General features: G+C 31.0%; 4 protein-coding genes across 12 annotated transcripts in view; 2 read left to right on the forward strand and 2 right to left on the reverse strand.

Moving 5' to 3' along the window:
• Nucleotides 1–244: 244 nt before the first annotated feature.
• Nucleotides 245–10,120, reverse strand: LOC123005634 (delta(14)-sterol reductase LBR-like). Of its 2 annotated transcripts, none has more exons than XM_044399468.1 (5): nucleotides 9,813–10,120; nucleotides 3,361–3,402; nucleotides 2,745–3,308; nucleotides 599–941; nucleotides 245–547 (listed from the first exon to the last, which is right to left on the reverse strand). In XM_044399468.1, the coding sequence occupies exons 3-5, from the start codon at nucleotides 3,246–3,248 to the stop codon at nucleotides 270–272; spliced, it is 1,125 nt and encodes a 374-aa protein (XP_044255403.1). In that variant the 5' UTR covers nucleotides 3,249–3,308; nucleotides 3,361–3,402; nucleotides 9,813–10,120; the 3' UTR covers nucleotides 245–269. The 2 variants fall into 2 exon arrangements, with proteins under 2 accessions (XP_044255403.1, XP_044255402.1); XM_044399467.1 differs by having other exon boundaries at nucleotides 3,356–3,402.
• LOC123005635 lies at nucleotides 6,945–7,840 on the forward strand. 2 transcript variants are annotated; one of them, XM_044399469.1, is made up of 2 exons: nucleotides 6,945–7,100; nucleotides 7,150–7,840. In XM_044399469.1, the coding sequence occupies exons 1-2, from the start codon at nucleotides 7,088–7,090 to the stop codon at nucleotides 7,731–7,733; spliced, it is 597 nt and encodes a 198-aa protein (XP_044255404.1). In that variant the 5' UTR covers nucleotides 6,945–7,087; the 3' UTR covers nucleotides 7,734–7,840. The 2 variants fall into 2 exon arrangements, with proteins under 2 accessions (XP_044255404.1, XP_044255405.1); XM_044399470.1 differs by having other exon boundaries at nucleotides 6,993–7,096.
• A 190-nt stretch (nucleotides 10,121–10,310) lies between the features above and the next one.
• Nucleotides 10,311–17,269, reverse strand: LOC123004841 (MOB kinase activator-like 2). Of its 5 annotated transcripts, XM_044398310.1 has the most exons (8): nucleotides 17,075–17,269; nucleotides 16,885–16,935; nucleotides 16,737–16,832; nucleotides 16,216–16,382; nucleotides 11,602–11,698; nucleotides 11,424–11,548; nucleotides 11,019–11,345; nucleotides 10,311–10,946 (listed from the first exon to the last, which is right to left on the reverse strand). In XM_044398310.1, exons 3-8 carry the CDS (start codon nucleotides 16,739–16,741, stop codon nucleotides 10,927–10,929), a joined length of 741 nt encoding a protein of 246 aa, XP_044254245.1. In that variant the 5' UTR covers nucleotides 16,742–16,832; nucleotides 16,885–16,935; nucleotides 17,075–17,269; the 3' UTR covers nucleotides 10,311–10,926. The 5 variants fall into 5 exon arrangements, with proteins under 5 accessions (XP_044254245.1, XP_044254246.1, XP_044254244.1 ...); XM_044398311.1 differs by lacking the exon at nucleotides 16,885–16,935; XM_044398309.1 differs by lacking the exon at nucleotides 17,075–17,269 and having other exon boundaries at nucleotides 16,885–17,068.
• Nucleotides 17,270–17,394: 125 nt separating this feature from the next.
• Nucleotides 17,395–21,708, forward strand: part of LOC123004840 (centrosomal protein of 97 kDa) — a 12,921-nt gene continuing 8,607 nt past the window's right edge. Inside the window, exons 1-7 of one of the 3 annotated variants that reach the window (XM_044398306.1) lie at nucleotides 17,395–17,556; nucleotides 17,618–17,760; nucleotides 17,807–18,067; nucleotides 18,118–18,314; nucleotides 18,384–18,467; nucleotides 18,514–18,710; nucleotides 18,762–18,830. In XM_044398306.1, the coding sequence (XP_044254241.1) occupies nucleotides 17,553–17,556; nucleotides 17,618–17,760; nucleotides 17,807–18,067; nucleotides 18,118–18,314; nucleotides 18,384–18,467; nucleotides 18,514–18,710; nucleotides 18,762–18,830 (955 nt within the window). In that variant the 5' untranslated portion in view covers nucleotides 17,395–17,552. Of the gene's footprint in view, nucleotides 17,557–17,605; nucleotides 17,761–17,806; nucleotides 18,068–18,117; nucleotides 18,315–18,383; nucleotides 18,468–18,513; nucleotides 18,711–18,761; nucleotides 18,831–21,708 lie in introns of all 3 variants that reach the window. The other 2 variants (XM_044398304.1, XM_044398305.1) reach the window with 2 other exon arrangements.

The following is a 21,708-nucleotide window of genomic DNA, read 5'->3' on the forward strand; positions in this document are numbered from 1 at the left end:
ATGTTCCGACGTTCTAAGTTTCTTTCTTCATTTTTATTTATAATAATAATTTGTTAAACTGATTTAAAAAATCAGGAAGTCAGTTTCTTTATCAGTTTTTAACAAAATTTTTGTTTGTTGGTTTTCTTTAGAAAACTAGGTTTTGTGATCGAAAAAATACATACAAATTTTCGTATGTACACAAGTTTTAGCTATTCTATGGACAAGTTATTAGTGCAGAGTGAAAATTAAAAACTCACCGAAAGATTGTTTAATTGGAATAATTTTTTTTAATAAATCCAAGGTACAAGAATATATTTTACCATTTTACAATATTGATCCCAAACTTTGCCATATTTCTCTTTACAATTCTTATTATCCCTACTAGAACGATCGATCATAAATAATATATCAAAATAGATCATAAATGCTGGTATACACAACATAAAACCTGTAAATGACCAGTGCACTAGAATATCACCCAAATAATTGGGATGGCGTATAATTCCCCACAGCCCCGAACAAAGAAGCTTCTTGTCTTTAATACCAGTTGGAATTGATTTGAAACCTTAAAAAAATATTATTTAAGATTTATCATTTATAAGTTTACTGTCCCCACCTGTTGTCGAAGGATTTTTCCTAAAGTTGTACTTCTGATTATTACTGATACGATATATGAGATAACCAGTCGTAAAAACGAATAAAGTAAGAATAAGTCTCCAATTCTCAAATTCAATTTTATTAGAAACGAGATGTTTTGTAAATATACTCATTAAAAATGGATAAACAAAGTTGCCCACACCACACCCAAAGCCAAATCCAACTTGTCTCACTTCCATTGATGTTTCGTAAGTGTATTCCATGAAGAGACCATCGATGAAATATATGAATTTAATTATACTCAAAACAACTACACTTTTGTTATTGAAATTTTCATGCAAAAACACACAGTCAAGTAACACCTAAAAGATGTTTTTATTCAATAAATACAGAGTGTTCCGTCTACACCCCACATTAGAAGTATTGGGAGTTGGAATAATCGCATTTATTTCAAAATTGGTACATAGCCATAAGCCATTAAGTCCTCCTAAATGAAAATATTTTCAAGATGGCGGCACTTCCGCTTATATGGGAAGTCGGTCTCAACTTTCTTATTTTAAATGGAAAGGTATATTTTTTACTTCGTTTTTGGATTAATCGGATTATTTTAAGGGAGTTTTCATCAGCTTTCCCTATACCTAAATTTAGCCGTTTTTGAAATATTTGGAGTTTTTCAAAAATTTTTGGATCTGCACCTTCCACTTTAAAAATCGGTAACTTTGCCATTTTTAAAGATTTTGAATTCGTTTTTTTTTTGGCGTTTGAAAGAGAAAGCTTAGATCCTTTTTCTGGTGTTTTCAAATTTTGAATAAAAAATAACATATCCCAAAATTTTAAGGTTACTTTTGTAATAATTCAAATACTCATAACTCAATTTTTTCAAATGAAATATCCCAATTTTTATTTTACTAAATAGAAGAGAATTTAATTGTGCATTGATCTGTATTAACATTCCCTATACATGAATTTAATAATTTTCAAGTTATGGACTTTTTTTTAAGACTACAGAAAATTTGTTAGTAGTCACACCCGTTTTCACATAGTTTGCTATGGACATCAAAAATGTCAAAATTTTCTCTAAACAAACGTCAACAGTAAATTACTATTTGACAAATAGTGCCAAAATATGAAGAATCAAAGTTATGCAAACTTAATTATTATTGATAGGTTCTACCATGCGATCATTATTTAAAGCTAAAAGTGAGAAAAAATTATTTTTGTATAATGAACGACATCATAATTTTGTTACACTCCATAAATAGAAAATAAATAAATTAAATCTAAATTTGAGTAGCTTTGACTCTCGATATTTTGGCATTATTTTTTAAATAATAAGTCGACGTTGAATGAGAAACAATTTTGACATTTTTGATTTCCATAGCTAACTATATGAAAACGGATGTGGCTAGTAATAGATTTTCGGCAGTTTTAACAAAAAGTCACCATAACTTAAAAATTATTAAATTTAGGTATAGGGAATGTTAATACAGATCGATGCAGAATTAAATTCTCTTCCATTTAGTAAAATAAAAATTGGGGTATTTCATTTGGAAAAATTGAGTTATGGGTATTTGAATTATTACAAAAGTAACCTTACAATTTTAGGGTTTGTTAATTTTTTTTTAAATTTGAAAACACCGGAAGAAAGATCTAAACTTACTCTTTCAAACGCCAAAAAAAGGAATTCAAAATTTTAAAAAATAGCAGTTACCGATTTTTAAAGTGTAAGGTGCAGATCCAAAAATTTTTAAAAACTCCAAATATTTCAAAAACGGCTAAATTTGGGTCTAGAGAAAGCTGATGAAAATTCCCTTAAAATAACCCGATTAATCCAAAAACGCAATAAAAAATATACCTTACCATTTAAAATAAGAAAGTTGAGACCGACTTTCGGTATAACCGGAAGTGCCGCCAAGGTATCTTGAATATATTTTCATTTAGGAGGACTTAATGGTTTATGGCTATGTACCAATTTTCAAACAAATATGATTATTCAAACTCCCAACACTTCTAGTGTGGGGTTTAGACGGAACACCTGTATACTACGTTTCATTAAAATTGAACACCAAGAAAACATTTTTTGGGTAATTGGTGAAAAATAGTTTGAGCAAAAGAGAGATCTAAATTTTCTTAGTGTTTCAATGCTAAGCAGTACACAAACCAACCATTGTTAATATCGCAATCCTGTTGAAGTATATTTTCAAGTCGAGAATACCAAGCAGTCGAGGTCTTACTTCTCTTCCAAGAAAAAGACTTTCAATTGCATTTTTGCCAATTATTTTTGGATTTAGTCGATCATTAGGTAAAGTGTAGCTTCGCAGATGAACATATATTGTCAAAAAAAGTCCAGACAAAAGTGCAGCAATTGTCAAATCAAACATATTTTTAGTGACAAAATCTATAACTTTGACACCAAATATTTCGAGAGTAAATAATACAAGCAAACAAGAAATTAAAGTAAGGCCTCCTGTTAAAACATCATAGTCTTGTCGGTTTGTGTCTCTAGGTACTTTGGGACCCCCAAATGGTAACACTGCTAAGAAAGCCGTGAAAATTAGATATAGGGTGTAGTACCCAAGACAATGTGTCAAGTTTGATGGTGTTTCCTTGAGATAAGTTAGAGAKAGGGCTAATACGACTGCAATAAATGCAACCATAGTTAACAACATGTTGATAGTTGCCCATCTTTTTTCCAAATTTGATGGCTTCTTTCCTAAATTAGAATGTCCCTAAAACTTTTGTTGTAGGTTTTATTGATGAGTCGTTAGATATTTACCATACTTTGTGACTTTGCCAGGTACCTAACGTAAAAAACGATTTTTCCTAAAAAAAATAATTTTATTTTAAGTACTTAGTTTCATTTTTGCGAAAGAGTTTCTAAATATAATTATTATAATCCTAAATGTTTTCAAGAGGTGTTTTATTGGAGCTTAACTGAAAAATACGTTCCAAAACACTACTTTAACCTAATTATTATTTTCATAAAAAAGTAAAACATGTACAAAATTATTTATACAGGGTGTTCCGTCTAAACCTCACATTAAAAGCAATGGGTATTCGAATAATCATATTTGTTTGAAAATTGGTACATACTCTTAATCCTTTAAGTCCTCCTAAATGAAAATATTTTTAAGATGGCGGCACTTCCGGTTATACTGGAAGTCAGTCTCAACTTTTTTATTTTAAATGGAAAGGTATATTTTTTACTGCGTTTTTGTATTAATCGGTTTATTTTAAGGGAGTTTTCATCGGCTCTCCCTATATCTAAATTTAGCCGTTTTTGAAATATTTGGAGTTTTTCAAAATTTTTTGGATCTGCACCTTACACTTTAAAAATTGGTAATTCAGCTATTTTTTAAAATTTTGAATTCGTTTTTTGGCGTTTGAAAGAGAAAGTTTAGATTTTTTTCCGGTGTTTTTAAATTTTGAAAAAAAAAATAACAAACCCTAAAATTTTAAGGTTACTTTTGTAATAATTCAAATACCCATAACTCAATTTTTCCAAACGAAATACCCCAATTTTTATTTTACTAAATGGAAGAGAATTTAATTCTGCATCGATCTGTACTAACATTTGCTATACCTAAATTTAATAATTTTTAAATAATGGTGACTTTTTGTTAAGACTGCCGAAAATCTATTACTAGCCACATCCGTTTTCGTATGGTTTGCTATGGAAATCAAAAATGTCAAAATTATTTCTCAATAAACGTCTTCAGTGACTCATTATCTGACAAATAGTGCCAAAATATGGAGAGTCAAAGCTACTCAAACTTAGATTTAATTAATTTATTTTGTATTTATGGAGAGTGTAACAAAATTATGAAGTCGTTCATTAAACAAAAATAAATTTTTCTCACTTTTTACCTTTAAATAATGACCGCCTGGTAGAACCTATCAATAATAATTAAGTTTGCATAACTTTGATTCTTCATATTTTGACACTATTTGTCAAATTGTAATTTACTGTTGACGTTTGTTTAGAGAGTTTTGACATTTTTGATTTCCATAGCAAACTATGTGAAAACGGGTGTGGCTAGTAATATATTTTCTGTAGTCTTAACAAAAAGTCTTGAAAATTATTAAATTTAGGTATAGGCAATGTTAATACAGATCAATGCACAATTAAATTCTCTTCTATTTAGTAAAATAAAAATTGGGGTATTTCATTTGAAAAAATTGAGTTATGAGTATTTGCATTATTACAAAAGTAACCTTAAAATTTTGGAATATTTTTATTTTCAAAATTTGAAAACACCAGTGTAACCGTACCATTTGTATTTAATTATTCGGTAAAATGTGTTGTCTATGCATTTTTGAAAATTTTATTTGACTCTGCGGTGACGGATCACGCCACAGTGGGAAAGGGGGGATTTTGTGTGTTTTTTTTGGGTTTTTCGAAAAGTGGGAAAACAAAGGAAGGTGTGGCAGTCGTCGTTAGGCAGGCGAAGAGTGAGGAGAATTTTGTTGTTTTTCCTTTTTGAATTAAATTTTGGAAATTGTTGGGATGTCGACTACACCCGGGGGACTTCCATCGAGGAAGAGAAGGAAGCGTCGTCGCTTGGAGGAGGCTGCAGAGGAGACCGTGGGGCTCAGGAAGATAAGACCGGACGCGACAGGGGGTATGACTAATTACGTCACCAAAAACGTAAATTCTGTATCGATATTACGTGAAAATTGAGCCTAAAATATTGTTTTCTTCATAATAATCATGATTGTTGTTAATTTGCCATGAGTTTTGTAAATGGATAATTCGTCTGGTAAAAGATTAAGTTTTCGGGTTTGTTTTATGTAACGCGAGATGAAAAGTTAAAACTTCTGTAGCTTCTCCTGGTTTCATGCATGCTGCATTGCGTTCTGTCTTTTACTGTTCTTTACTCTCCTTTAATTGGGCAATCATATCAGCAAAGTCCCGGTAACTGATAAGTAATAACGCTTCCACGTACACAGGGCACAAAAGAGGAGCTTGTCGAAAAAGGACGGTTTTTGCCCACTAAAGAGACCATAAGTCCAATACCATTGTCGACTCGACAGAGTTGTAGGGTTTCGAGACGCGATTGTTTGATTGATTGAGAGTCCTTGATATATGTTTTTCTTCCTTTCTCCTTCGAGATTGGGAGATGGCTACAGCGGTATCGGGAATTGTGTTGTAGATTTTTGGTACATTGGATTCGAGGTTTTCACAGTAAAAAGAAAAGAAACTGTTTCATAAGAATGCCTTGATTTGTTTTTCTGAATGTATTTATTAATTGTTCGAGTTTTTTTTTTGTCGTGACAAAATTTATTTGATAAATTCATTACCAGCGAATTTCCTATTGTTGTTTTATTTAATTGTTGAATTATACTTCATATTAATAAAACATTAGTGTTTTATTTCTTGATTATTTAATTTTACTCCCATCCGTTTGTTCAGTGCTTCGAGGAAACGACGAAGGATTATTACGAATAAACTAACAACCACAACGTAGGGTTATCTTATTTTAAAAAAGGGTCCAAAACTACTCCGATCACACGTCATGAGCAATTCTCCCGCTCAAATTTGAATTTTTCTAGAGCATTTTGAAATGCCGCCATTGAATACAAACTGTAAGGTTAGACCAGATAAAGGATCTAAGCTTTCTCTTTCAAACGCCAAAAAAAAAACGTATTCAAAATCTTAAAAAATGACAGAGTTACCGATTTTTAAAGTGGGAAGTGCAGATCCAAAAAATTTTAAAAAAACTCCAAATATTTCAAAAACGCCTAAATTTAGATATAAGGAAACCTGATGAAAACTCCCTTAAAATAACCCGATCAAAAACGCAGTAAAAAATATACCTTTCCATTTAAAATAAGAAAGTTGAGACCGACTTCCGGTATAACCGGAAGTGGCGCCATCTTGAAAATATTTTCATTTATGAGAACTTAATGGATTGTGGCTATGTACCAATTTTCAAATAAATATGATTATTCGAACACCCAATGCTTTTAATGTGGGGTTTAGACGGAACATTCTGTATGTATAAAATTATTTATAGAATTTTAAAATATTTTTTTCAAGTTCACTAAAAATTAAAAATTATCATTAAATGTTATTGTTTAAATTTATTGAACAAAATGTAATATAACATCTTCCAACACAGCAATAACTTTGCGGTAATGTTTACCATTAATAACGTTTAAATTTAAACAAGTATATGTTCTGGCATGATAATTATTTTTAATTAGAAACAAATAAATAAATATAACTGTTCCCATCTTAGCTGTACGGAACAGTCAAAGATTTTTAATTTATCTGGTTTGTAAGCAAACAAATTAATTCTTATTTAATTCTAAAAAATCAATATGATGTAAAAACCAGTAAAAGTTTGTTGCAGTTTTTGATTTAAATTACCCGCGGTGCTATTAGTTTGTCACTAACTAGGGATTTTGATTTTGCACTTTTAAACTTGTCAACTTTCCCTCCTCTGGTTTTGTTAGTTAGGTTAGGTTGTTCAGTTTGAATTTTGAGTTAATTTTTGGGTCGAAAATGGAAGAAGTAAGTAAGTGGCACTTGATTCTTTGTGATGGTATTATAACGTGGTTTTCTAGTGGACAAAAAGGAGGCTTTGAAATGGCAAAACCTATACGACGCACTGCTCAAGAAGTGTTTGAAAAACAATAAGGATGATGACGCAGAATACACTTTGGATAGTATTCCCGAAGATGTGCTTCCCTTAAAACATTATTCCAATTGCGTAAAAACTTCAACTCTTTCATCGAAACAGAAAAAACTTGTTGAGAAATTTGAAGTCACATTAAAAAGTTGTCTTCATGAAATGGCTTTGAAGCGAGAAAAAGCAAAAATTCTGTGCCTTGAAGATTTAAAGAGTGTTGATTTAGCATTTAAGGGTGAACTAAGAAGGTTGTATGGTTCAGTGGGATTAGAGGAACTTGACGAATACATCAAACTTTGTCTTATTCCTGATCAAGAAATTATAGATTTGATAGAAAATAAAATACAAAGTAATCTCAAAGAATGTCTTGTACGTGAAGCTGGATTAAAGGTGAATACAGTTGAATTCAGAAAATGGTTGATCAAGACTTTGAGAGAATGGCATCTTTTGCTACAGGCTGTTCAAGAGGATGAGCTGGTTGTTTATGCTCTCCACGTCCTCAAGAACGCTGGTTTCTAATTTTTTGTTATAACGAACTTCTTTCAAAATGAAGAGATTTTTTATTATGATTTTCTTTTTTGTTAACTAATAATAATTACCAATAAAACCGTTTATAGATACTTTTATTTAATCTGATTTTTTAAACCACATTTACATAGGTACATTCCAATCAAATTGAATGAAAATTCATGGAATGCTGCTTTTTATTTAAAATTTTACTTAAAAAAAGTAGACAAATGTAGGTTCTGATACAATAATTATTTTTGGTTTATGTAATTGAAAACAAATAAATAAATAACTCTTTAAAACTTAGAGCAATATGTAACATACAGGATAAGTTTAATTGGTAGAACTTTTAAGAGATGACAGTAGCGGTCAGAAGAAACAAAAATAATTTAATTTAATTTATGTGAATGTTTAAATTATCGTATCAACAAGAAATTACTCCCTAGGATTTAGGGATATTCGTGAATAGGTTGGTTTGTGGTAACAAACAAAAGATATTGTAATTACAGATTTCTCAACAAGAAATTACCACCTAGGATTTGAACTTTTAGGAAAATTACGTGTTTCATGTTGTTTGTAACTAGAATTTTCAGAAGTAATTTTGAATGCCTAGGATTGGTTACTCCTAGTTGACGTTTTCTGTCAACTATCAATTGAATTATCTATACAAGCTGACAGGTGACTTAACTTAAATTTTGACACTAATTACGRTATCTTTTGTTTGTCACCAGAAACCAATTTAACCAAATTTATGACAACCTATTCACGAATATCGTTAAATTTTAGGGTTGATACAATAATGTCAAAAAATTAGGTTAAGTCACCTGTCAGCTTGTATATCAATTGATAGTTGACAGCAGGTTGACAAAAAACGTCAACCGTCAACAACAAGGGGTAACCAATCCTAGGCATTCAAAATTACTTCTGAAAATTCTAGTTACAAACAACATGAAACACGTAATTTTTCTAAAAATTCTAATCCTAGGTGGTAATTTCTTGTTGACAAATCTGTACTAAAGTCGCAGTCAATTCATAGTGTCATAGTTAACTTATTGCAAAGTTGGTAGCCCATAGCCCGCCACCTCTAGTATGTGGGTAGTCTCTACAAGATGATTAAAAAATGTCAGACCATCTCTTGGGTGGTGATACAGGACATCCAACTGAGTAAAATGTTTCCATGACAAAAACTTGTTTGAGTCGTTGTTTTCATGATATAGCTCTTTAAAAATTAAATTTTGGATTAAGTTTTTGGCCGTTCCAATCATTATGTAATCTTAAATTTTAGTTAGCGGAAACACCAGCTCTTGTAAGATTGAACCTGTTGAAAAAAATCACCTATTTGAGTCTTATTGTGTTAAAAATATTTTACAAACTAGCAAGTTTAACAATAAATTAAACCTAACAACATCGCAATCAAAAAAACTAAGATTGAAAATCGACAGTTCTGTTTTTTTTTCTCAAGAAAAAAGCTTGGAACAAAAATTTCAGAATTAATTTTTTTCATTTCATCACCGATCGAAAGTTGGTCCGACATTTTTTAATCACCCTGTATGTTCACAGCAAAAGTAATTTAAATTGTGTCAACACTTGTGACAGGAGCAGTAGATTTTAATGATTTTATTATGTGAAGTATTATAACCCAACTTTTTCAAATAGATATGTCCCAAAAAAAAACAATTAGTTGTTTGAAGTCGGATTTACACAGGAAAGTGGCCTTTACWAAAATTTCATTATAATCGAACAAATTCCGGAGACAAAATGATTTTTCTTGTGATGTTGGCCTTGATTATCAAATTTAAACTTAATAATTTTATAGAAGTAATTATCATTTATTTTCGAGGATAAACATTAATTGAAACAACTTGTTATATTATCTAACAAATTTTGATAGCTAATGGATTTCTAACTACTATAGGTATTTATTCTTTTTATTTTAATAGTTTCATTGTAACTTATGTAACATTATATTTAATAATAATTATTACCTATTTCCGTATTGCTAAAAATATTTTGATTTTTATTAGGAAAAATTGGTAAAAAATTGTATATAAAATTTATAACCTTATGGATAATGAATGCAATAATAATTACCTGAATTTACTGTCCTTACACTTGTTGCTGAGATAATTTGTAGGCGTTTATATTTTTCAAAATTCAAAAACTGCAATAAATACTAAAATGGAAAATTTTTCTGCTCTTTGAACCAATAAGAATTTGTTAACACTGTTACTAATGTACTTATCTCTAAATAGATATCACTTAACCTTATACTCCAATAATAGAAATCTTATTAAGAATTAAATATTTGTCAACTCAAGTGTTAATCATTTAAACACTATTTGTTTTTAAATAGTTATCCACAAAACATCACTTAAAAAACATAACTAATACCAATTCGCTTCTGCTGTAGGCATAATTTAAACATCAAGTTAACTGTGGTAATCTTGTTATAGTCCATTTTAATCAATTTAACCTTTGTTAAGACTTTGTAAAACATACATAAAACTTTGTATGTAGCACGAGCACAATTAAATATTTTTTAACGAAATTTATCACGAAATTAGTTTGGAGAAAAATAAAACAAAATACTATGTAACATTAGGTGATTTATTATTTATCAATTTCAACAAATGCTATTTTCTATAGCCATTACAGAATCTAATAAATAACAAACTAAAATTCATTATACATTTTATATACATCAGCTTCAGGAACAATTTTAACACTGTACAGAAAATAATTGAAATGCCTCTTTATAGATAGATCACAACAAAAAGAAAAAAGGTGTCAAGAAACAATTTATTATTGATGCAAGAAATGTGCATATTTAATGCGATTTTTATGACATAATCGATAACATTTATTTGAAATGTGAAAGAAAATCAAGAAAGATAAGTGCTCCCTCTTTAAGTACAGCCTATTTTCATTAATTTAAATAATTGATTTCTTCAATTCTTTTCTACTTGACAAAATCATCAACTTTCTTGCGCATTACTGGAAGTATTTACACTATATATAAATAAAAAATAAAACAATAAATAAAATGTGCGCTAGAAAACGAAAAATTATTGAAATAAAAACCAAGTCACTGTTGTGTCATAATCACATGAGCTAAGTGGTTCAAAGTATGTTTTTTTTTTGTTGGGGCGTCGTCTTACATCACATACATTATATTCGAAAGCTCTATATTCACCATCATGGCAAACTACGATTTATTGTCCCCACCTAAAAATCAACATTTTTTTCTAATAAAAATTACATCAACGAACAAAGCAAATAGGATAATCGTTAACTTACATGCTGTATCATCTAAGTGTGTTTTAACGTCGCTTTCCGATGTCATTTCACCCCCTCTCTCGTTATTATTCGCTGATTCTTGACTACTGTCTTCTGTCAATCGAAGAGCAATTTCCAAATCTTTCAATACTTCTGTTTCTTTGGGTTCGATTAAAGAGAAACGATGCTGAAGCGCCGTCATATGTGCGAATGTTAGATTTAAATGCGCATGCAAACCTAACATAACCACTTCTTTAAAATGAGCCGAATATAAATGCGCCACRACGTGAAACAACAGACGGACGATTTTTCGCACTATTGACTCGAACGATGAAGGAAATTCATTTGCTAAAATATATATCGAGTTAGCGAACACACGATACGAGCGTAGCGAGTAGAATAATTATATGCAGGATATATCCTTACCGTATTTTGTAGGAAAAATATTCTCATCTGTTATAGTTTTCTGAATAAATGTCATTACATAATCTATATATTGTGGAGCAGCTACTCTTGTTTTCTTCCCTTTTTCGTCGAACCACAAGTAAGTCCTTTAATTTAACAAATTTGTATAAAAAAAAATTATAGTTCTTTTGACACTTACCTTTGACCAGGACCAGTCATATCTGGACAACCAGACTGAGTGCAAAATTCACTAATTGTACCATAAACTAAATTCACGTGATCAAAAAGAGCCATTGCTGCAACAAAGGCAGTATATTACAATACTATCTCAACTTTTTTCTAATTTAATGTGATATTTTTGATGACGTAACCTTAAGCCCACGGCTGTTCATCAAATTTTTTTACAATTTGACTAGTTATGATTGTGGGTTACAAAATAAAAGTAGTTATACTCTTTTTCATATTAATGTGCATCAAGTAGGTTGTAGAAGTCTAAATGCATCTTTAACTTAATACAGGGTGAATATAAAGTAGGGAACCAAGCGGTTTTATTTTTAATCATTTGTGTCCAGAAAATAATAATTAATATAAATTAAAGTAATATAAAAAATCTGATCGTATTTTCAGAACAAAATTTTGTTTTGTTTTTGAGTTATGCGATTTTTTTTTGTCAAAATTGCAATTTATGTGAAAAAATTAAAAAAAAAAAAAATTAAATATAAAGCAGGTAGTTGTAATCCTTAGAGTATAGCTTTTATGAGAAAAATGATTTTATAGTGGGTTGCCATTTAAAAAAAAATTTTTTTTGTAGAACTCAAAAACAAAAGCAAATTTCGAAAATTTTTATTCTTGTTAAATCATCACATTTTTATAGTACTTTATCACTAATAAATTAGTTTTTTCAAAAAATAAATAGTTTAAGCAAAAATCGTTTGGTTCCATACTTTTTATTCACCTGGTATGTGCTACCCTATGTTAATTACGTTGTTAATTTTAATTATTTTTTGCTACCTAGGATACAAATTTAAAAAAATAATTTGTAGGGAAAATTGGGGTTGATTGTTTGAATTTTTGCATGGTACTTAATAGTAAGAGATAAAGTTTACGCAAACATTTTACCGAAAACAAAAATAAATAAAATTATCAGCAATGACACCAATTTTCGCCCCGCCCCATGTTTTTCATAAATCTGAAAGATCGGTTATAGAAATTTTCACTTATGGCGTTTCCAATGTTAAATTTTACGTGTATAATAAAGTTCTTTGAAAAGATATCAATGTCGTTTAAAAACTCTATGTATACCCCATTTTTTAATTAAATTCGAAAGACGTACTTATGACTATCTCTTTTCAGCAGCCTCGTTGCTCTGTCGCTACGTATTTGTATAAGATCGGTCAAGCTATTTATCTCACTTTAACAAATGCAATTAAAGTAACGCAGGACTAGTGACGTACATACGTCAAAAGTATTCTTGCCGTCAAGTAGGTCTTTTTTTGTAATTTCATTTTTAATGGGGAATGTTGTTTTGACTGTTTTTGACTTTAGTACGAAAATGTCAGAAGCTGTCAAATGTCAAAAACAGACGTAGGTCATGTCGTGTTCTTGATTGACACTTCCCCCACCAGCCAATAATAAAAAAATGAACTTTATCTTAGAAATTCTATCTACAAAATGACGAAAACATTTTTTTTTTWAAATCGATTACTTTAATTATGCCTACTTGAATAAACATGTTTGTGAAAAAATATACAGGGTGATTCTCAAATAGACCGATAAAATTTTATCACAGCTTCCCAAGGATAAATGGAGACGATCTGTACCCCTTCAACATTTTTATTATTTTTTTAGGGGCAAAACCCCCTTGATCCCTGTCACTTACGGCGTTTATGAATTGTTGCAATGATCAAGTACATTTATCAAATTAACCATGGTTTCCACTACCTATTCACAAACACGTCAGTTTCGAGCATAACTTTAATAAATTTTATTTCGAAAACGGTTAAACAAAGAGTTTTTTACTATTTTTTTCCAGCATGTACTCATTTGCTACTACCACGGCAAAATTTTTGTCGGTCTATTTCAGAATCACCCTGTATCCACAAGCATAAAATCTCTGGCCTATCAATATATATTTTTTCGGTATAGCTGGATAATTTTACTGTCTTTCTATTATTAATTGTAATAGGAATGGTGGGTTTAAACGCATTAGTTAGATAAATACCTTTTTCTATTTTGCGTTTAGAACAAGTCTATTAAAGCACCCAAATGACGTCATTTGGGTGTTTTAATAAGTCGTTGGCGTTAATTTAATTTTAGTGACGGACTTTCTTCACTATTCATTTTCAAATGTGAAAATAAGAAACTGACAATTCAAATTAATTTTTTGTTTTTATTTTTCACAGCCGCCTAAAATTATTCCACATAAATGTCACAAACCGTCATAAAATTCCCTAGATTTAAAACTTTTGTCTTTTAATTTATAAAATCATATAAAGCGACAAAATAGAAAAAATAGTATAAAACACTCGTTGAAGAAGGCTCATTTGTGCGCGTAGCAGCGAGTTGAGGAATTTCAGATTCGTGCTTTCTGCAATGTGTTTTAATATACTATTTTGTCAATTTATTCTGTTTTAATAAAAATTTGCTTTCTATACCAACACTTACCATTGTAATGACATGACTTTATAAACTTAAATTTACAAGATTCTAGAAATTTACTTTTTGTAGTTTACTTTTGTTTTGACATATTATTAAGACGTGACGTCTTAACAGTCAAAAGGAGAATAAATCATTTAAAATTACAGGGCAAATTACAAAAAGTAGTATGAAAAAACTCATTTCATAAGATCTCGAAGCACTCAGTTTTTAAAATAATTCGTGGCTGCGTCACTAGTTTTTTGAAGTAGAAATCGTGCTTTAAGACTGGTCTTATGAATCTTGATTTTTAAGTATATGGAAAAAAAATATTTGGTTTAGTGTTCTGGACTGGTTAATAAACACAATTTTCGGGCAACGTTTCGATTTTATTTATACAGGGTGTTCGATACAAGTCGCCCCAGCCGATAACACCTAAACTTACTTTTTTTTTCAAGAACTAAATTTTCAAATAATACTATTCATTCCTCTTTTTCTTAGTAAATGCATCAAATTTTTTTGGCACATCCGGTGTAGCCGGAAATGCTATCAAATTTAGTTTTTCAAATGGAACACCTATGTTTTTTTGTTCGAAACAATAATAATTGGCATGAAAAATACGGTAAACAACTATTTATTACATTTTACTTTACATAATGCACTCAGAAAACAATTTAAATTTTAGAATTTTATTGACAAATTTTGCAACGTAGGCGGATATTACTTGTCATTCATACAAAAAGCAATATGCTTGGATACCGTTTAATTGTTATTTTGACAAAGCCTAATTTGTCAATAAATCTTATTGAGATTTTAAATAATGGATGATAATAATTACGACGAATTGGTAGATCAGCTTGAAGTGTTTTTAAAGAGCAATAAAAATAGAGCGGAAGCTGAAAGACAGTATAGAGAAAAATACCCAAATAAAGTTCACCCAAATCGTTGGATATTTAGTCGAATTGAAAAACAACTGAGACGAACAGGTTCGCTTCTTAAAAATAAAAAAACCTGTGTTTTTTGTGAAGAACAAGAAAAGAAAAATCTGAATGTTCTGTTATCAGTCGAAGAAAATCCAAGAGTTTTCATATGAGAACTCGCTCATCAACTGACAAATTAGATTTGTCAAACCAACAATTAAGCATCTAAGCATTTTTTTATTCACACCTTTCCTTTAAAATTAAAAATCAGGCTACGCGACCAATTTCCTTATAAAATTCTAAGATTTAAGATGTTTTCTGATTGTTACGCAAAATGTAATAAATAGTGGATTACAGTATTTTTCATGCCAATTATTATTGTTTCGAGGAAAAAAACATAGTTGTACTATTTGAAAAACTAAATTTGGTAGCATTTCCGGCAATACAGGATGTCCCAAAAAAATTTGATACATTTATTAAGAAAGACAAGAATGAATATTATTACTTAAATATTTACTTTTTGAAAAAAGTAGTAAGTTTAGGTGCTATGAGCCGGCGTCTTGGACCGAACACCCTGTATCTTTTTCAGGCTATCAATTGCTTTGGACGGGTAGCGTGTTCGGGCATTTGGGTTCGCACACGCTACTCGTGTTTATTAACCAGTCCAAAGCACCAAATACCTTTTTTTCATTTACTTAAACAAAATGGACAACAAAACATCAAAAATTCATAATCAACTTGTTTTTTAATACAGACTGAATTATAAAAAACGCCCCGAGCTATGATTTTACTTATGATTATACTATGATTTTGATTATACTATGATTCCTTTTAAAAACGTTTCAAAACTTCTTTAATTAAAATTATTGAGAAGTTTTTTGTTACCAGTCGTTTGCTTGTCTTAGATAAAATGAATAAAAATGTTCTATTCTTTCTACAGTTTACTTTATTTTCTTTTCAATTGCCTAAAAACAAAAACTAGAGAGAAATAATAAATAGTAAGCTTGTTGAAAGCCAATTTAACGAGGAATCGAAAATAATCAAATACTCAGGTATTCCCTTTAGAAAACTGAAATTGGTACTCGGTATGTAATATATTATTTAAAAAATTATAATAATCAAAATTCCATTTTCGATTACATCACATGGCTACGACCCACCACTTGAGTACCTATCAGCCTAGAATTTTTTTACCACAATACAAATTAAATTTTCAATGTCAAATGATAAAAACTTTCTCGACTCTTTAAACTACTTACTATGTGATGCCAACCATTCATTATAGTCTAACCCAGCAGGCAAATCGACCAACAGTCTCATATCCATATCTGGAAGTTTTCTTTCAAGAACAGTAGCCTCTAGATAAAGCTTGGAATCGCTAGAAGATGATGATTCATTTCCTTCTTTTTCCTTGCGTCTTGCTTTTCTGAAACAAAAACAAAATAATCACTACAAGTGTATCAACTCGCAAATACCTGCAAAAACAAGTAATGGTCTGTTCGGTATCTAAAGCCAAAACACGGACAGTGTCTTCACTCTTTGCTTTTCCGACTATTCGACCCAGCCACATTATGGGGGCTTCGCATAACTTATACGTTCAACTTGAACTCTAATAGGATTCAGCGTCATAAAACATGAAACCAAATAAACGCTGAACCGGATAGAACAATCTATGGGTTTTTTAATTAAAACTGTGGCCGTAAAAACATAATTGCACCCCGATTAAGTAATTGAACTGCGAATTTCCAGATTTATCTAGTTAATGATGGTTATTACTCACCCCATGAACCAATCCACGGTATCGCGGAGATATTCCGGTAAACGCTCCAGTTTGATTAATTCAATGCCACTTTAAGACCAAAGACCAAATTCCCACCTAAAAATCCAAATTTCGCTTGAATCCAAAGAGATTTTTTACGTTCGCCAACCAAATAACAAATGTCAGCAATAATACACTTTATGTTTCGACTGTTATTGCACTGAAACGAAACATACGTTGCACTATTCGTACTTTAAACCGTTTCTATCAATAAAGTTCAATCATTTGAGAAAAACCAAGTCATTTTCTTCGTTTGCAAATAACTCCATATTTATTATCTGACACTACTGCCAACTCACCCTAAATCCAAATATTTGTATTATGACTTTAAAACACACAGCACGTACACAATTTAAACAACGTCATGATACTAAACAAATGGACTTAGTACTTGCTGATTTTTAAGCAAGTACTAAATCAATTTCTAAAATAAATTTAACTGCAAAATTGATTTTCACCAGCACAATGTTGGCAACGATTATGCGTCATGTCATTTGTCAATTAAAAAAATAACTAATCGTAGTACTTAATCGTTATTGTTTATATACAATACATTTCTTTGCGTGTATTTACAATTTTTAATCAATTCGTGGGCTTTAGTAGCTTTAAAAAAGCACAACGATTCTAAAATACAAGATTAAAACAATCTACATTTTTATTAGTCAGCTGTTGATCCGCGTCCTTTCTTTAGCGACATCATCAACCTGTCAATAATATTCAGCAAAATGTTTTTCAAATAAAACACTTTTTTGGACAATGTTTATTAGTCTAGTATAAATGGGTAAGTGAAATTTCAAAGTGGCTTTTCTCGTCTTAACTATACATTTCAGAGGAAATACCAGATGTCTTAGATTTGTCAAACAAGAAGCTCAAAAAACTCGCTAAATTCTCCCCTCAGGAATCTCAAGTAATAACAATATTAATTCTCGATGATAACGAATTGCAACGTTTAGATAATATTGACTCGTTGTTTCGGCTGCAGAAGGTAAAGTCGTACGTATAAGAGCGTTTTTTTGAAGGCCCCATTGTAGCTGTCAGCTGTTCGTAACCAACTGTTACGTATGTATGGAGTATGCAGACTCCATTCTCTACACACTTTAAATCTCGCTCATAACGGAATACTCACAATCGAGGGGCTAAAGGAGTTGGTTAACTTGAAATGGCTTTGCTTAGCTGGAAATAGTATAAAGACCATTGAACATCTCAATACTAACACAAATTTAGAGCATTTAGATTTGTCAGAGAATAACATTACTCACATAAATGACTTATCTTTCTTAAAAGATTTGAAGGTATTGTTATTTAGTGTTTTGTTGTGTGATTGGTGACTGTTTTATTTTAGGAGCTTTTGCTACACAATAACAAAATTAATCATCTAAGACAGAGTGATCGTTTTCTACCTACTAGTCTAATAACCCTGACTTTAGCTAATAATAACATTGAGGATTTAAATGAAATTTCTCAGCTAGTTAATCTTGTTAATCTTCAAAACATTTCCATCGCTAATAACCCATGTGTTAACATTGGCAACACTAACATGTATCCTTTGCCATATCATTTGCTATTTTTTTACCATATTTTTTATAATTATTTCTTAACTTAAACCAGTGGTTTTGATTACCGTCCATTTGTTATCAATTGGTGTTTGAACATTAAAACAATTGACGGTTATGTTGTTGATGCTATTGAAAGGTAAACGTCAGAAAATTTCTTTAACACGTATTTATTTTGTTTTCAGTTTGAGGGCTGAATGGTTGTATTCGCAAGGCAGAGGTCGTCATTTTCGAGTCGGTGATCAGAAAGATCTTGTTCAGTATTTGGCAAGTGTGTGTCCTTTGACTGGTGAGGCTCTTGAAACAGAAGAAGATCGAAAGTTACGATTAATTCTAAGTAAAGCACAACATCACCAACAGCAATTAAGGGAACAATCMACTGGTGATTTAGTTGTGTTTATATCAATTCACTTATTTTTATTTACGATTTTAGGATCTTCAAACCCTTCACCTTTGACAAGGAAAAAATTGCATGGTGCTAAACATTCTCCAAGACTAAATTGTAAGTATTTATAGTCATTAATGCCAAAACAAAACTTGTTCGTGATTTATTTTAAATGTTCTGTCGCTTACACCACTTTTCTAGTTTATAACCCGACATAGTAATGAACATAAAAAAAATATACAGGGCGGTTCAGATAAGATAATGAGCCTGACGATCTGGCGATGCAACCCAAAAAACAAATTTCATTTACGTTTTGATCTAATTTTAATTACGATTTGCGTTTGCAATCCAAGTTATCATATGTTGCTTTGACAAGCAATTTATGATTTATATAGAAAAATTGTTTACTACCTACCTTTAATGTTTCATTCGTTTATACATTTTGTATTGGGTTTACACCGAAAAGACTTCCATAATTTCTCTATCATTCCGTGAGATCTGAATCGCACTAATAATCGTTCTCTGCACTGATGTCAGAGTGACACAAGATGATAACTTGGATTCAACTTGCAAATCCTAATTCAAATTGGATCAAAGACGTAAATGAAATTTGTTTTTTGGGTTGCATCGCCAGATCGTCAGGCTCATTATCTTATCTGAATCGCCCTGTGTGTTTGTTATATGTATTATAATTCTTCTAAATTTAGAAATGCAAACTAGCTATATCGGGCAAATCCTCCCGGATTTGCAAATGTTTTGTGGAAGTAGTCGTTGGGACAGCCGCTCGCTCCTCGTGTAGAACTCGTACTATCTGATTTGAAAACTGTGGGGGCTTTGCTCCTCAAGTAGATTTACTTCGCAAATATCGACATTGTTGGGGGCTTCGTCCCCGAATAGTACTCACACTACCTGATTCGAAATTGTCGGGGACTTCGCCCCCGAGTAGAACTCACAATACCTGATCCGCAAATGTTCGACACTGGTTTTGCATCGTTTTCACCGTACATTTCATGCATTATTTCCGTCATCTCAAATTTGACTTCCTTTTTCGGCCTCCGTCTAAAATTAGTGATTTTCCAATCGTCCAAATCGTCTTGAAAACACCCATTTGCGTGTCTTGGCAAGAAAATAAAACAGGGTTTTTAAATGAAAGTTTTTGTATTGGTAGCATTGAGTGACACTGAAATGTCAAGTCTGTTCTATAGTTCTCTTTCTGTTACAAATTCTGTCCACTGCCACTTTTCATCCAAGATTCAAGCCTAAAACAGCTTTCCACACAGCCATCAAATCACCTTTTGGAAGTCTGCAAAAACGATKTAAACATAACCTCAAACCATGATGAATGACTAACCGGTGAAAACTGATTCCTTCGGGCCCAAATCTCGTCGTATTTCTACACCATTTCACTGCACACGACATTTTGACCGAAAAGTCGAATTAGAATGAATCGAATTTTAAGAAAATTTTCAGAAGCCCATTTCTTCAACAAATCGTATTCTTTCCAATAACRATTGGTMCAATAAATTTTGAATTGCAGCTTCTGCCACAWWTTGAATATGCTCTRGCGTATCTTGTGTATCCATTTTCAACTAATGCAATTGCATTTTCTTCTCAAAAGTCTTAATTAYTTTACAAATGTCATAAAATTATTTTAAGTTTAAATCATTACACCGTGGAGTRAGTGCTRCCAATRGAAGAAAAATTAATTCCCTAGCCGGAGAAAATTTAACAATAAATTKGTTTTAATTGAAAAATGTTGTCGGCCGAAAAAGTTTTGTGTATCACACGGCCAGAAACTGTTTTCCAAGTGCTTGCAATTCCATTTTAAGCAGGCTGATCAATGCCTACATTCGGACCTCTGACCATTCGTCCTTTTGAGCATTCCCACCTCTGGTGTGTTGCACCAACTCGAACTCGCACTTTACAAAAATACAACACCGGTCTTTGCACAAATACTAATTACGTCACTCTTTTGCCTTTTTCAAATCACACACAACGTTTATCACCGTATTACCGAGGTTTTCTTTTGATTTGCTTAAAGAGTGTGAACCATCACATTGACGCGAAATGACAACAACTGACAGAAGTGTCAAATTGATTGAAATTCATGGCACTCTTGGTGCATTTTTTTTGTTTAATTTTCATTTTTATGGATTTTTAGCCGAAATAATATGAATTAACGAAAATCACCCGTCCGTTGCAGTAAAGGATGAATTGAATTTTCATTTTTCATCATCATTTATTGTCTAAAGTTTGATATATTTCGCTATAGTGTCTAATAAAAATTGCACCGTTCCCCTTTCCCCGCATTGTATGAGAGAGACGGTTAATTGAACGTTTTACATGAGTGTGATGCGATGGAGCTATCACGCTTTAGTAAGATATAATTTGCAGTCAGATTAATATGTACAGTAAATTTTCTTTATGTTTTTTCTGTATTATTAATTTAAATAACAGCCTGTGGAGTTTTAGGTAATTTAAAGAAAAATGATAAGTTTCTGTAAATTACCAGAACTAAACAGAATAGAAAATATTATACAGGGTGTCCCAGCAAGTTGAAAAAGTCCATTAGTGACCTTGTAATAGGAAATTAAAAAAAAAAGGTGTAGGACATTGATAGATACTAATCTAGTGCATCACCTAAAATTAATTTCAACTAAACAACATGTCCCAAAAATAAGTTACGATACCAACTAGTGTTTTTTTTTTTAATTAAATACCGTATGTTTCTTTGCATTCTTAGTTGTAGCCTTTCAAACAATGTTTTTACGCTAAACTTTTATTAGTCGATTTCGCTTAGTTTTAGAAATAAGACTTTTTTTGACGAAAACATGCACTATTTAAAAATTTATTACAATAAAACTAAGAGAGCTAAAGTAAATTTTTTCTTACTTCTGCAAAGAAGAAAGTACAGAATTTAAAGCTTTAGCATTTTTTTAGTGTTTTGCATTTGTAAAGATTAATAAATTAAGAAGTTTGTTAAAAGTTAAATAAC

The sequence above is a fragment of the Tribolium madens genome, unplaced genomic scaffold (genome assembly GCF_015345945.1).
Source record: "Tribolium madens isolate multiple individuals breed KSU strain unplaced genomic scaffold, Tmad_KSU_1.1 Scaffold_20;HRSCAF=117;Tcas5.2_LG4, whole genome shotgun sequence".
Lineage (NCBI taxonomy): Eukaryota > Metazoa > Arthropoda > Insecta > Coleoptera > Tenebrionidae > Tribolium > Tribolium madens.